Below are 14,828 nucleotides of genomic sequence, written 5' to 3'. Positions count from 1 at the left end.
ATGTCAGTTGTGTTATGTTAAATAAAATATTCAAAACTGTTGAGGAATATAATTTTAAACTTTAATATATACAAAAAATAATTGGCATCTAAAAATATATACCTGTTTTTCCAACACTGATTTAACCTAAAAAAAAAAAAACTCGTATATATTGAAATAGAAATTAAGCTAATTGTGTCAGAAAAAACTTGAACCAGAACATATTATACCCAACCTGTTTGGTACGGGCGCGTACAAAAAGTATATACCTTCAAGCAAATTCTATATGATATTTCAAATTACTATAGCTTCTATAGAAATGGTACCTCTTTGCAAATGACCCTGGTAACCCAATTACTTGAAAACCTACACACATACCCGATGCCTCAGGCGTAGGTTTGCGGGTAGGGTTTCAAGTAATCGGGCGCTTACTACTACTTCATGAAACGAATGAACCACTATCAATGCATAATCATGCTGCCTAATCCTCAGAAAGCTCCGCAGAGTGATTAAAAAAAAAAAAATAAAAAAAAAAAAAAAAAAAAAAAAATTGGTATGCTGACAAAGGAAATTGTCCTTCTTCATGACAATGCAAGACCTCACACTGCTGGTCAGACCCGTAATTTGTCGGACAGTTTTGTCTGGGGAGTTTCAGATCACCCACAATACAGTCCTGATCTTTTGCCGGGTGATTACCATCCGCAAATAGCGACGAAGACCACACTGCCTTTCCATCATAAACAAATAAGAAGAACAACAGGGAAATTTTTTATACAAGACAGTGGAACGCAACTTTAAATGAATATTTAAAGTTGAGTCCTGGTTGAACTTCCTTGAAGTAATGATATTAGGGCTGTTTTAAAACTTTTTTAAACGGTTTTATTGATTGAATTTTAATGTAAGTTTCTTTTATAGTGTTTTTATTCTCTTCGTCTGTTTTGCTGAGGACGGCCCTTGGATATAGGGTCGAAATATTCATTTAAAGTTGCGTTCCACTGTCTTGTATAAAAAATTTCCCTGTTGTTCTTCTTATTTGTTTATGATTACCATCCGTTTCTCCACCTCAAGCAACACCTCAGTGGTAAACGTTACAATAATGATGACGAGGTAAAAACGAAGGTGAATTCCTGGTTAACGGAACAGGCGGCAAGTTTTTATGCAGAGGTTACTTTAAAATTAGCTGAGAGGTATGATAAGTATTACAACAAACTTGGTAACTATACTTTTAAATAGAGTAAAGTATGTACTTTTAAAAAAATAAATTTACTCTTTTTTAAATAATCATTCGTTGTGTACTTATGATCAAACGGACCTAAATTAAAAAAACGCCTCGTATATTACCATATTATATCGGTGAATGTGGTATATTTTAAAATGATGTTGCTCGTAGAGAGAAGATCTCCACCCAAAAGCTTAAAAACCCCTTTATTTCTGACTTTTCAAAACTGTAAGAACACAAAAGCTGCTTTTGTGTACGTACACAAAAGCAGCATTTAATGCATTGTGAATAAATCTCATCACCCTACTGTAATAAAATTTAGTCCCACACGTCCCACACACCGGCACAATAGAGAAAAATTTTCCAGATCTTGTAATTACCACACATCAGAAAAAATATAGGCCATTCTCTACCCAGAGCTTCCTCAGATATTTTCTCCTTAAGATAGGTGGCATTAAACAATTGGTGGTTGAGATAACCTACTTCAACTCCTCCTCGTTTATACAAACATTAAGAAATTGTTTTCATCCCTAGGTCTTATCTGTATAAATAAAATCGAATGTATGTCTCTGTGTATGTCCTGTATGCATTACTATACTGTTCATCTGATCGATAAGAAACTTTAAGTACTTGTTCAGAAAACTCTTGCAAAATCTTAGGTAAAAAAAATTACCCATCTTTCCTCCCCCCACTTAATATTTTTGCGCTGAATCAAATTCGAGACTCCTGAAAACCAATACTTGACAGTTGCTTCCGTTCCCGTTGTTCACAATTTTTGGATATTACTATTCAACAACAATCAGCGGGTAAGTTAAAAGTCCTAACCTAGTTTTTCAAATTCATTTATATTTAAAAATTCAATCGATATTTTATATGTGGGAAAAATTTTCTATCGAGAATTGTCGGGGAGGAATTTTCCGTGGGAGGGGTATTAAGTTTCTGGGGGAGAATTTTTTGCGAGGAAGGTGGAGCTTATACGGAGGAGTTTTCCGCAGGGGCGGGGGGGGGGATTTTTCTGGGGGAAGAATTTTCTGTGGGTGAATTTCTCAACGGAAATTTTCTGAGTTCTATTTTAATTTAAAAAAAAACACGACATTTATTAATACAGGAGGGAACTTTCCGCGGTGGGGAGGGGACTTTCATTGAATTTCCTTTCTTTCGAAATCGTAGCAAAGAGTGACTAGTTATAGCATAAAATTTCTGTGATTCTAACAACATTGCTCCGCTCCCTCCCTCCCTCCAGAATAATATCTCCCTTTTACTTAAAATCGTCGTTATTTCTTTGACTAGTGACCAAACATCTCTGCCCATTCCTTCTTTGTTATTCCGTATCTAAAATGGTCGTATGAATTACAAAATTTGTTCTCTAGATGCAATACCATCATTATGTTTTTAGGAATTCAACAACAAATATCCTAGAAATAACCTGTAAGGCTTCGGGATTTGTCCAGTATCGGCATGATTCTGTAGATTTGCAACAATATCTTCCAGCATTTGACTCCTGGTTCTTTCTTGCATTCTCGCAAATTTTGGCGCTGAATAAGATGCTCGTTCTCCGTTTACAATTTTAGCAAGAAGCCACTCACGAAACATTGGACCCTTGTAAAAAACTGATTGCTCCCAGAGATAAGGCTTAAATGCACCAACTTCGTCACGACTTACCACCGAGACCTAAAAGAAAGTAGTAGTGGTTAGAAATTTGCAGGGGTGCTGGAACATATTTGAAACATAAACCTAGAATTTCTCACTTTTTCGTTCCCAGTAACTAATTTCTGTTTTTGAAAAAAAAAAAACTCCTTCATTTAATGTATTTGTGTATTGAAAAAAAAACACAGGTCTCACATTCATTTTTTTCTACATAAAAACTGATTTGTTTTTTGTTTTAGGTTAGGAACGCCAAGGGGAATGCATTTTTCTGGGAATTTGGGGAATAAACCTCCCGAAGAACTATTTTTACGCTATAATACACTTCGTTGAAGAAACTCTAAATTACAAAATAAGAAAAAAAAAATAGGTATAAAGGTGTTGTGGCAACGTTCACCTTTACCAGAAATGACGCTCCCGGCTTCTCCTAAAATTTTCTCCTCAAGTTGAATTCCAATTTCCTTTAACCCCTTTCTGGTGACCTGTTTCCACCCCCTTCGGGAGCAACCTGCTTTTGATTCAATAAAAAGTACTGATGAAATCTTGCCATTTCTTATTTCTCAAATAAAAACAGGTTTTTTCCCTACCCAAGGTTATGCTATCCTAAAAACCTGAAAATTTTTCAAGTGAATTGCATTTCATCTAACGTTAAACCATCTAAAGGACACTTTCAATCTGAAATAATATTTAAAATGAAGATCCGAATGAAATCAAAGACTATTACATTCAAAACATCATAACCAACATAATTTCAATAATATAATCAAATCTTACTTATTCTTTGCATGATATATTAGAAGACATTATACTGATTCTGTTTTTGATTGTACATAATGTATAGTTTGTTCACGTGTATATGATATACAGATGAAAGCAAAACACGTTTAACGATTAAAATGGAAAGTTTCCTCATTATTATACTATCTTTAAGAGATGATAATTTTTGTCATCTGGATGGTAAAAAAGTATAAATACCACCCTAGGGACTGATTTTGTTGTTCGTATATAAGAAGAAAGATTAAGAAGTCACTACCATGGCTTGATGTATATTAAGTAGAACACCCATATACAAAAAAGGCAGGTGTATCCCACCCGTCCCACCTCGATATCAAAACAAAGTGGTTCAATTCTGAGGAAGAGGGAATTTATAAAACATTTGAGAAACAAGGTCTTGTTTTCAAGTCAAGATCAAGGTCTTTTTTTCAAAAAGGACAATGTTGAACTGTAGTTCCAGTGTGTAGCTTCCTACCAGTACCAAGAGCTTGCGATGGGAACATGAGTTGGCGTCTCAAAGCTTCTGTGTATAAAAAAAGTAATCATATTGTCCGTTGCATAGTCGTTTTCGTTTCACTTTTCTTAATTTTTTTTTCTTTTCTTTTCAATATTTTCTGTTTGTTAAGTTTCGAACTGCGCTAAGACAAAAATGAAAAATATCTGAAGAAAGAGGGGCTTAGATCTATCGAAAATAATTTCTCTAACAGCTTCTGGGTAAACACACCAATTGGAGAAATTAGAGAAACAGATAAAAATGCCCATCGTCTAGATACTGAGGCTAAAATATGAAAGTAGAAAAACGCACTTTCATTTACCCTCCCTCCGAAAACACATAATATTACTGTACCGTGAGTAAAATGATATATTTAAAATACAAAGAATAAAGTTCCTTCTTTCTAAAGATAATTCCGACTTCCTCAAATTATTTTTAAATATATTTTCAAAAAAAAGAAAATTACTTAAGAATCAAATATAAAAATTGAATTAACCATCAGACAAAGAACAGCGCTATCCGGGTTTCGATTTTGCTATGATGGTGGGCAACACAAAAGATGCTGCACGCATTATTTTTAAGGACTATCAAATTATAAGAGCCGTGTGAACGTTTGAATCATCAGAAATATTTAAGACAGATTATTGGACGGAGGGTTTGGCCCACCTCAGGACTTAGGCCAATTGTGGGTCAGCTCTTATAGCGCAGGACGAGGACTATGTTTTATAGTGTAGTAAGAGTGCTTTTTGCGGGATTCGTAAATCAGATTCAGGACTATTATGTTCAGAATTATTTCGGCGTTCAAGCTTTGCAATTCCATCATTGTTGTTACCTCAGTCACCGTTGTTGTCATTTGAAGTTACCCACTGCTGTTCACCTAAATATGTAAGTCTCAATAAATCTATTGCTTTTTACCTGTGTTTATTTCATTTTATATGTCTGTATCTAGTCTAAAGACAGGTAATTAGTTCGCATGTCTCCAAGGTAGCGCTCCCAGGGATCCGATCTCCAGATAGCTTGAGGATAAGAGGTTACATTTATGTAGCTACACATTTTATTTTCTCTCAATAATTGAGGGTGGCACGGTCATAAATTTGCTTCACTACCCATTGCTCTGGCGCAAGCCTAGATGGGACAATATTTAGCGCTATAAGTGGCACTATCGGAAAACTTATCAGGTGTAAATTCACAGCTTTTAAGCATAATATAACATTTGACGCGGTCAATATTTATTACCACATGTGACTCAGTCATTTCTTTTTATCGCTACAAATCTGGTTTCCCCTGCAATACCAATAAAGAGGCTCCTGTCATTTCAGGAGGAATTGAACAGAGCTGTAGAAACTCTAGGTATTACTGTAAAGAAAACTCCTCCAAAAGATTCAAATAAAACAAATCTGTGAGAAGCTATGGATTTAATACATTTCCCAATAAAAACGAGTCAAAGTACATTGCCTAAGAATAAAACTCCCGAGGATGACCAGCAAGGACAATATCATGATATAATTGTGTCCAAGGTCAAGCCTAATCAGTGGACTTCATGGAGGGAAACACTAGTGCAAAGAATTCCCCATCCCCCTGAAGACATGGCATTTAAACAGTGGAGGAACCCCGCAAAAACTCTTGATTCCTCTCAAAGCTCTCAAGAATCTTTAAAATCTCCCGAGTTGAAAACTCAAAGCGAGGACTTAGAGAATAAACCTTCTACTTCTAGAGGAGTAGAAATTTACGGGTGAAGGGGAGGTGATACCTAAAAATTGCGAGATGCAACTTCTAAAAATTATAACACAGAATCATCGGACACCAGTTCCGAAGAGTCTGACGGCGAATCAGACCATATAGTAGTTAAAGAAATAGGAAAATCAAAACCGACTTCAACAGCCGCAAACGCGAGGTAAACAAAATTAAAAGGGCAAGAATTTTTGAAAAAACAATACAAAAAGTTTGATCTTATTTCGCTAGAAAAACCGAAAAATAAAAAACCGCAAGAAGTCGAGGAAAAAGTAACGATACAGTCAGGTAGAACGGTTAAAAAACCGGACAAATTAAAATACCCATAAAAATACAAAAAAAAGATTTTAATAGATAGGCGTCATAAAGGAATAATAATTTTAAAAAAATTTTAATTTACGAGTAAAAATCATACAATTATACTAAATGCTATAGAAAAATTTTGTTCAACATATATCTTGGCTTCGCATGAATCAAAACCGTCTGATACCGTCTGTTCAACATATATCAGTACCCGAAAACAAATTCTAATTAAATAGTAACACTGCATATAATTAATTCAAATAATTTCCTTTAATATAAAAAAAGTCTACCCGTACCATTCCAGTACGATCATCCGTAAAGCTATATAGTTTAATTCAAGATATAAGTGGCTAACGAGAAAGGTCAGAGGTAAGAAGATCGTGGTCGACTGAGAAAGACCAATGGTGTTGGACCACATTTTGTGGGAAGCCTGGGGAGGAACTCAAAGCCCATGCAGCTTTTAATTTGTTGGGTTTTGGCGGCCCCCCCCCGGATTTTCTATGAAAAAATCAACCCTCGTTCTAATAAAGGCTAATGTCAAAAAAAAAAATTATTACCAGTACAGAAGAGTCTAAGTGTGGGCCGATCACGTTCATAGTTGTGAATTGCAAACATTTTCACGTAATTCGTGGTTCTAACTAGTAGAAAGGCCTCATGAGGTCCGATTCCTCACCCCTGCTGCCACCTACAACTTTTTTACATAATTTTATCGATCCACGAACGGGTCAATGACCTCAATAGAGTCCCTAGGGAGAACACGTGGTTAATTTATTGTTTCCAAGGAGAATTGTTTCCGGAAGTTTATTAATATCTTTGGAGTTCGACCAGAATTGTTTCCGGGGCAAAGTTTAGATCACACGTGACAGATGATATCATGATTGATTGATTTGTCACGAAAGGGGAATTAATTTGTTGTTTCCAAAGAGAATTATTGATTCAAGAAAGGGGAATTAATTTGTTGTTTCTAAGGGGAAGGTGGGGAAGAGATATATTGATTGTGTAATCGAAGGGAGAGAATTCCCGAGAAATTGATTACATAATCGGTAGAACCCTATCAGGAGCTCGTGACGGGAATCCATTTATGTGCATAGAATGACGTAATCAACTAGGACAAATGGATTTCTGAGAAATTGATTATATAATCTGTAGAACCCTATCAGGAGCTCGTGACGGGAATCCATTTATGTGCATAGAATGACGTAATCAACTAGGACAAATGGATTTCTGAGAATTTGATTACATAATCGGTAGAACCCTATCAGAAGGTCCTGAATGGAACAAGTTCCTTTCTTAATGTCCCTCCTAAACCCATTTTTCAACTTGAAGTACTTATCTTTTTCACCCACAACTATACTTTACAGCTTTTTGGTTACCTCAACATCAAGAAATACTCTTCCAAGACCATTTCAGAGAAAGTTACTTTCCTAATGTCCCTTATAAACCCATTTTCCAACTTGGAGGACTTATATTTTTCACCCACAACTATACTTTACAGCTTTTTGGTTACCTCAACACCAAGAAATCCTTTTCAAATACCATTTCAGAGCAAGTTACTTTCTTAATGTCCCTTCTAAACCCATTTTCCAACTTGAATTACTTATCTTTTTCACCCACAACTATACTTTACAGCTTTTTGTATACCTCAACACCAAGAAATACTTTTAAAAGACCATTTCAGAGCAGGTTACTTTCCTAATTCCCCTACTAAACCTATTTTACAACGTGAAGTACTTATCTTTTTCAACCACAACTATACTTTACAGCTTTTTGGATACCTCAACACCAAGAAATACTTTTCAAAGACCATTTCAGAGCAACTTTTTTTCTTATGGTTCCTCCTGCACCTATGTTCCAACATGAAGTAACTTTCTATTTCATCCAAATCTAGACATTACATCCGTTTGTTTATCTCAAAAATAAGACATACTCTGTAAATACCATCACGGAGAAGATTAATTTATTAACGCCCATTCTAAACCTACTAAAAAACCTGAAGAACTTATCTTTTTCACCCACAACTATACTTTACAGCTTTTTGGATACCTCAACACCAAGAAATACATTTCAAATACCAGTTCATAGCAATTTCAAGTTTTTCGATCCCTTATCAACACACTTTTCAACAAGGCGTACTTTACTTGTTCACCCACCCATATATACTTATGCCGTATGGATACCACCACCCCAGGAAATAATATTCAGATAAAAATTCTCACCAAGTTCCATACTAATAGACCTTTCTCGGCACATATTCCAACATGAAGTATTTATATTTTTCATTCACAACTAAACTTTACAGCTTTTTGGATACCTCAACACCATGAAATACTTTTCAAAGACCATTTCATAGCAAGTTACTTTCTTAATGTCCCTTCTAAACCTATTTTACAACTTGAAGTACTTACCTTTTTCACCCACAACAATACTTTACAGCATTTTGGATAACTCAACAACAAAAAATAAATTTAAAAGACCAATACAGTGCAATTTAAATACTAAATCAACCGCCTAAAACCAAATAAAAACAATAAGTTAATAAATATTAAAAACGCAACTATACTTTACAGATTTTTGGATACCTCAACACCAAGAAATACTTTTCAAAGACCATTTCAGAGCAAGTTACTTTCTTAATGTCCCTCCTAAACCCATTTTACAATTTGAAGTACTTATCTTTTTCACCCACAACTATACTTTACAGCTTTTTGGATACCTCAACACCAAGAAATACTTTTCAAAGACCATTTCAGAGCAAGTTACTTTCTTAATGTCCATTCTAAACCCATTTATCAACTTGAAGTACTTATCTTTTTCATCCAAAACTATAATTTACAGCTTTTTGGATACCTCAACACCAAGAAATACTTTTCAATGACCATTTCAGAGCTAGTTACTTTCTTAATGTGCCTCCTAAGCCAATTTTCCAGCTTTAATTACATAACTATTTCACCTTAAACTATACTATACAGCTTTTTGGTTACCTAATCACCAAGAAATGCTTTTCAAAGACCATTTCAGAGCAGGTTACTTTCCTAATGCCCCTTCTAAACCTATTTTACAACGTGAAGTACTTATCTTTTTCACCCACAACTATACTTTACAGCTTTTTTGATGCCTAAACACCGAGAAATACTTTTCAAAGACCATTTCAGAGCAAGTTACTTTTTTAATGTCCCTTCTAAACCCATTTTCCAACTTGAACTACTTATCTTTTTCACCCACAACTATACTTTACAGCTTTTTGGATACCTCAACACCAAAAAATACTTTTCAAAGACCATTTCAGAGCAAGTTACTTTCCTAATGTCCCTTCTAAACACATTTTACAACTTTAACAACTTATGTTTTTCATCCACAACTATAATATACAGCTTTTTGGATACATCAACAAAAAGAAATACTTTTCAAAGACAATTTCATATCAATTTAATTTATTAATGTCACTACTAAACAAATAGTTCAAAATTATTTGCGTATCATTATCACACAAAAAAATAATATCAATCGTTTTTTATACATAAAAAAAAATAAATACTTTTCAAATACAATGTCAGAGGAAGTTAATTTCTTAATGTCCCTCCTAAACCCATTTTCCAACTTGAAGTACATATCTTTTTCACCCAAAACCATACTTTCGAGCTATGTTGATACCTCAAAGCCATGAAATACTTTTCATTGTCCTGTTAAGAGCAACTTCCATTCCTAATGTCTCATCTAAACTCCTGTTCCAACTTGACGTCCTGATCAATTTCACCCACAAATCTACTTTACCGCTTTTTGGTTACCTCAACAACAAGAAATACTGTTCAAGGACCATTTCAGAGCAAGTTACTTTCTTATTGTCCCTGCTAAACCAATTTTCCAACTTGAAGTACTTATCTTTTTCATCCACAACTATACTTTACAGCTTTTTGGATACCTCAACACCAAAACTACTTTTCAAAGACCATTTCAGAGCAAGTTACTTTCTTAATGTCCCTCCTAAACCCATTTTCCAACTTGAAGTACTTATCTTTTTCACCCACAACTATACTTTACAGCTTTTTGGTTACCTCAATACGAAGAAATACTTTTCAAAGACCATTTCAGAGCAACTTTTTTTCTTAATATCCCTCCTAAACCCATTTTTCAACTTGAAGTACTTATCTTTTTCACCCACAACTATAATTTACATCTTTTCGGATACCTCAACACCAATAAATAAATTTAAAATAAAATATAATATGAAGTTAATTTATTAATGTCACTACTAAACAAATTTTTATTATTGATTTACTTATCATTTTCTACAAAAACTATACGTTACATATTTTTGGTTGCCTCAACACCAAGAAATACTTTTCAAAGACCATTTCAGAGCAAGTTACTTTCTTAATGTCCCTCCTAAACCCATTTTCTAACTTGAAGTATTTATCTTTTTCACCTACAATTATACTTTACAGCTTTTGGATACCTCAACACCAAGAAATACTTTTCAAAGACCATTTCAGAACAAGTTCTTTTCTTAGTGACCGTCCTAAACCCATTTTCCAACTTGAAGTACTTATCTTTTTCACCCACAACTATACTTTACAGCTTTTTGGTTACCTCAACACCAAGAAATACTTTTCAAAGACCATTTCAGAGCAAGTTACTTTCTTAATGTCCCTCCTAAACCTTTTTTTCAACTTGAAGTACATATCTTTTTCATCCACAACTATACTTTACAGCTTTTTGGATACCTAAACACCAAGAAATACTTTTCAAAGACCTTTTCAGAGCAAGTTACTTCCTTATTGACCATCCTAAACTCTTTTTCCAACTTGAAGTACTTATCTTTTTCACCCACAACTATACTTTACAGCTTTTTGGTTACCTCAACACCAAGAAATACTTTTCAAAGACCATTTCAGAGCAAGTTACATTCTTAATATCCCTCCTAAACCCTTTTTTCAACTTGAGTACTTATCTTTTTCACCCACAACTATACTTTACAGCTTTTTGGATACCTCAACAACAAGAAATACTTTTCAATGACCATTTCAGAGCAAGTTACATTCTCAATTTCACTCCTAAAACCATTTTCAAACTTGAAGTACATATCTTCTTTAAACTCATCTTCACTTTACAGATTTTTTTATACCTCAACACATATAATTACATTTCATTGAACATTTTAGATCTAGTTTAATTCTTAATCTCCTTCCTAAATTTATGTTCCTAGTACAAGTCAATAATTTTTTCACGAAATACAATAATTTACAGCTATTTGGATACCTCAACACCAAGAAATACTTTTACCGGAAGAAAAAAGGCCCAAGACATAAAAAATTTAAAGTTCACTTCTAAATTTTTCCGTAGAAGATAGGAAAAGTTATACCATGATTGTGATTATTTTCTATGAAGATAAAAAGTTTCACTTTAATTCTAAATTTTCTTAAATTCAGTTCCAACCTTTCTCAAAGAGATGAAAAAATTTAAAGTTCTGTTTCAAATATTTCTCTGGAAGAACAAAAGTTCAACTTCGATTTTGAATTTTCTAAATGAAAATGAAATAAGTTATTGATCAATTCTATTTTCTCAAAGTATTATAAAATTTTCCACTTCAATTCAGATTTTTCAAAGAGATGAAAAAATTTTAAATATTGTTCCAAATTTTTCTTAGAAGATAGAAAAGTTCAAGTTCTAATCTGAATTTTACCAAAGAACATAATTCAATTCTAATTTCTCCAGAGAAAATAAAAAGCTTCCACTTCAGTTTTAAGTACACCAAGACATAAAAAATTTAAAGTTCAGTTCAAAATTTTTACATAGAAGATAGGAAAAGTTATACTATGATTATGATTATTTTCCATGAAGATTAAAAGTTTCACTTTAATTCTAAATTTTCTTAAATTCAGTTCCAACTTTTCACATAGAGATGAAAAAAATTAAAGTTCAGTTCCAAATTTTTTTTAGAAGATGGAAAAGTTCAAGTTCTCTTCTGAATTTTAACAAAGAACACAATTCAATTCTAATTTCACCAGAGAAAATAAAAAGCTTCCACTTCAGCTTTAAGTTCACCAAGACATAAAAAATTTAAAGTTCAGTTCTAAATTTTTCCGTAGAAGATAGGAAAAGCTATACCATGATTGTGATTATTTTCTATGAAGATAAAAAGTTTCACTTTAATTCTAAATTTTCTTAAATTCAATTCCGGCTTTTCTCAAAGAAATGAAAAAATTTAAAGTTTTGTTCCAAACATTTTCCCGGAGAAAGAAAAGTTCAACTTCGATTCTGAATTTTCTTAATGAAAATGAAATAAGTTATTGATCAATTCTATTTTCATAAAATAATATAAAATTTTCCACTTCAATTCAGATTTTTCTCAAAGAGATGAAAAAATTTAAAATATTGTTCCGAAATTTTCATAGAAGATAGAAAAAGTTATACTTTGATTGTGATTATTCGTCATGAAGATATGGAGCTCCACTTTAATTCTAAGTTTTCTCGAAGAAGTGCAAAATGTACAAGTTCTCTTCTGAATTTTCTTAGAGAGGAGAAAAAAGTTAGCTCAATTCTGAAATTTACCAATGAAAATGAAAAACTTCCATTTCAGTTCATAATTTCTCAAAGACATAAAAATTTAAAGTTCAATTCTAAATTTTTCCATAGAAGATAGGAATGGCTATACTATGATTGTGATTATTTACCATGAAGATAAAAAGTTTCACTCTATTTCTAATTTTTCTTAAATTCAGTTCATTCATATAAGCACCAAAAACAATAGGTTAGGTTAGGTATAAATAAATATTAATTAATAGTAAGAAACATTTCTCCATGTTTAAGTTAGGCTAGGTTAGGTTAACTTATCATGAGCGCTCATGATAAGCTAACCTAACCTAACTTAAACATGGTAAAAAGATTAAATCAGGTTAGGTTAGGTTAGATTAAGTTAGGTCAGGTTAAGTTAGGTTCGGTTAGGTTAGCCTACGTACGCGCGCATCCGTAGGCTAACCTAACCTAACCTAACTTAACCTGACCTAACTTAATCTAACCTAACCTAATTTAATCTTTTTACCATGTTTAAGTTAGGTTAGGTTAGCTTATCATGAGCCTTCATGATAAGTTAACCTAACCTAGCCTAACTTAAACATGGAGAAATGTTTCTTATTATTTATTAATATTTATTTATACCTAACCTAACCTATTGTTTTTGGTGCTTAGATGAATGAACTGAATTTAAGAAAAATTAGAAATAAAGTGAAACTTTTTATCTTCATGGTAAATAATTACAATCATAGTATAGTCATTCCTATCTTATATGAAAAAATTTAGAATTTAACTTTAAATTTTTATGTGTTTGTGAAATTATTTTCTGAAATGGAAGCTTTTTCATTTTCGTTGGTTAATTTATGAATTGAGTTAACTTTATTTCTTCATTGTAAGGAAATTAAGAAGAGTAATTGTAAATTTTGCACTTAATTGAGAAAAAGCTGACATAAATTGGAGTTCCTTATCTCAATGGAGAATAATCACAATCAAAGTATAACTTTTTCTATCTTCTATGAAAAATTTGGAATAATATTTTAAATTTTGTCATCTCTGTGAGAAAAATCTGAATTGAAGTGGAAAATTTTATATTATCTTATGAAAATAGAATTGATCAAGAACTTATTTCATTTTCATTAAGAAAATTCAGAATCGAAGTTGAACTTTTCTTCTCCCTGGAAAATATTTGGAACAGAACTTTAAATTTTTTCATCTCTGAGAAAAGCCGGAATTGAATTTAAGAAAATTTAGAATTAAAGTGAAACTTTTTATCTTCATAGAAAATAACCACAATCATGGTATAGCTTTTCCTATATTCTACGGAAAAATTTAGAACTGAACTTTAAATTTTTTATGTCTTGGTGAACATAAAGCTGAAGTGGAAGCTTTTTATTTTCTCTGGTGAAATTAGAATTGAATTGTGTTCTTTGTTAAAATTCAGAAGAGAACTTGAACTTTTCTATCTTCTAAGAAAAATTTGGAACAGAACTTTAAATTTTTTCATCTCTATGTGAAAAGTTGGAACTGAATTTAAGAAAATTTAGAATTAAAGTGAAACTTTTTATCTTCATGGAAAATAATCATAATCATAGTATATTTTCCTATCTTCTATGTAAAAATGTAGAACAGAACTTTAATTTTGTTATGTCTCGGCGAACTTAAAACTAAAGTGGAAGCTTTTTATTCTTTCTGGAGAAATTAGAATTGAATTATGTTCTTTGATAAAATTCAGATTAGAAGTTGAAACTTTTCTATCTTCTAAGAAAAATTTGGAACAATCTTTTAATTTTTTTCATCTCTTTGAGAAAAATCTGAATTGAAGTGGAAAACTTTGTAATATTTTGAGAAAATAGATTTGATGAATAACTTATTTCATTTTCATTGAGAAAATTCAAAATTGAAGTTTAACTTTTGTTCTTCCAGGAAAATATTTGAAACAGAACTTTAAATTTTTTCAACTCTTTGAGAAAGGTTGGAACTGAATTTAAGAAAACTTAAAATTAAAGTGAAATTTTTTGTCTTCATAGAAAATAATCACAATCATGGTATAACTTTTCCTATCTTCTACGGAAAAATTTAGAAGTGAACTTTAAATTTTTTATGTCTTGGGCCTTTTCTTCTTCCGGGAAAAGTATTTCATGGTGTTGAGGTAACAAAAAGCTGTAAAGTATAGTT

The 14,828-nt window shown here is 32.3% G+C and overlaps 1 protein-coding gene across 4 annotated transcripts in view; it reads right to left on the bottom strand.

Annotated features, from left to right (window-relative positions):
• Positions 1-14,828, bottom strand: part of rsh (Rap GTPase activating protein radish) — a 263,202-nt gene that overhangs the window by 51,046 nt on the left and 197,328 nt on the right. For all 4 annotated transcript variants that reach the window (XM_089093289.1, XM_089093292.1, XM_089093290.1 and 1 more), the window contains one exon: positions 2,625-2,869. In XM_089093289.1, the coding sequence (XP_088949415.1) occupies positions 2,625-2,869 (245 nt within the window). The remainder of the gene's footprint in view (positions 1-2,624; positions 2,870-14,828) is intronic.

Source organism: Artemia sp. Qi Xiang Cuo, chromosome 8, assembly GCF_049724085.1.
Source record: "Artemia sp. Qi Xiang Cuo chromosome 8, ASM4972408v1, whole genome shotgun sequence".
NCBI classification, from domain to species: Eukaryota; Metazoa; Arthropoda; class Branchiopoda; order Anostraca; family Artemiidae; genus Artemia; species Artemia sp. Qi Xiang Cuo.
The sequence above is the reverse complement of the archived record's forward strand: the minus strand, read 5'-3'. Positions and strand labels throughout refer to the sequence as shown.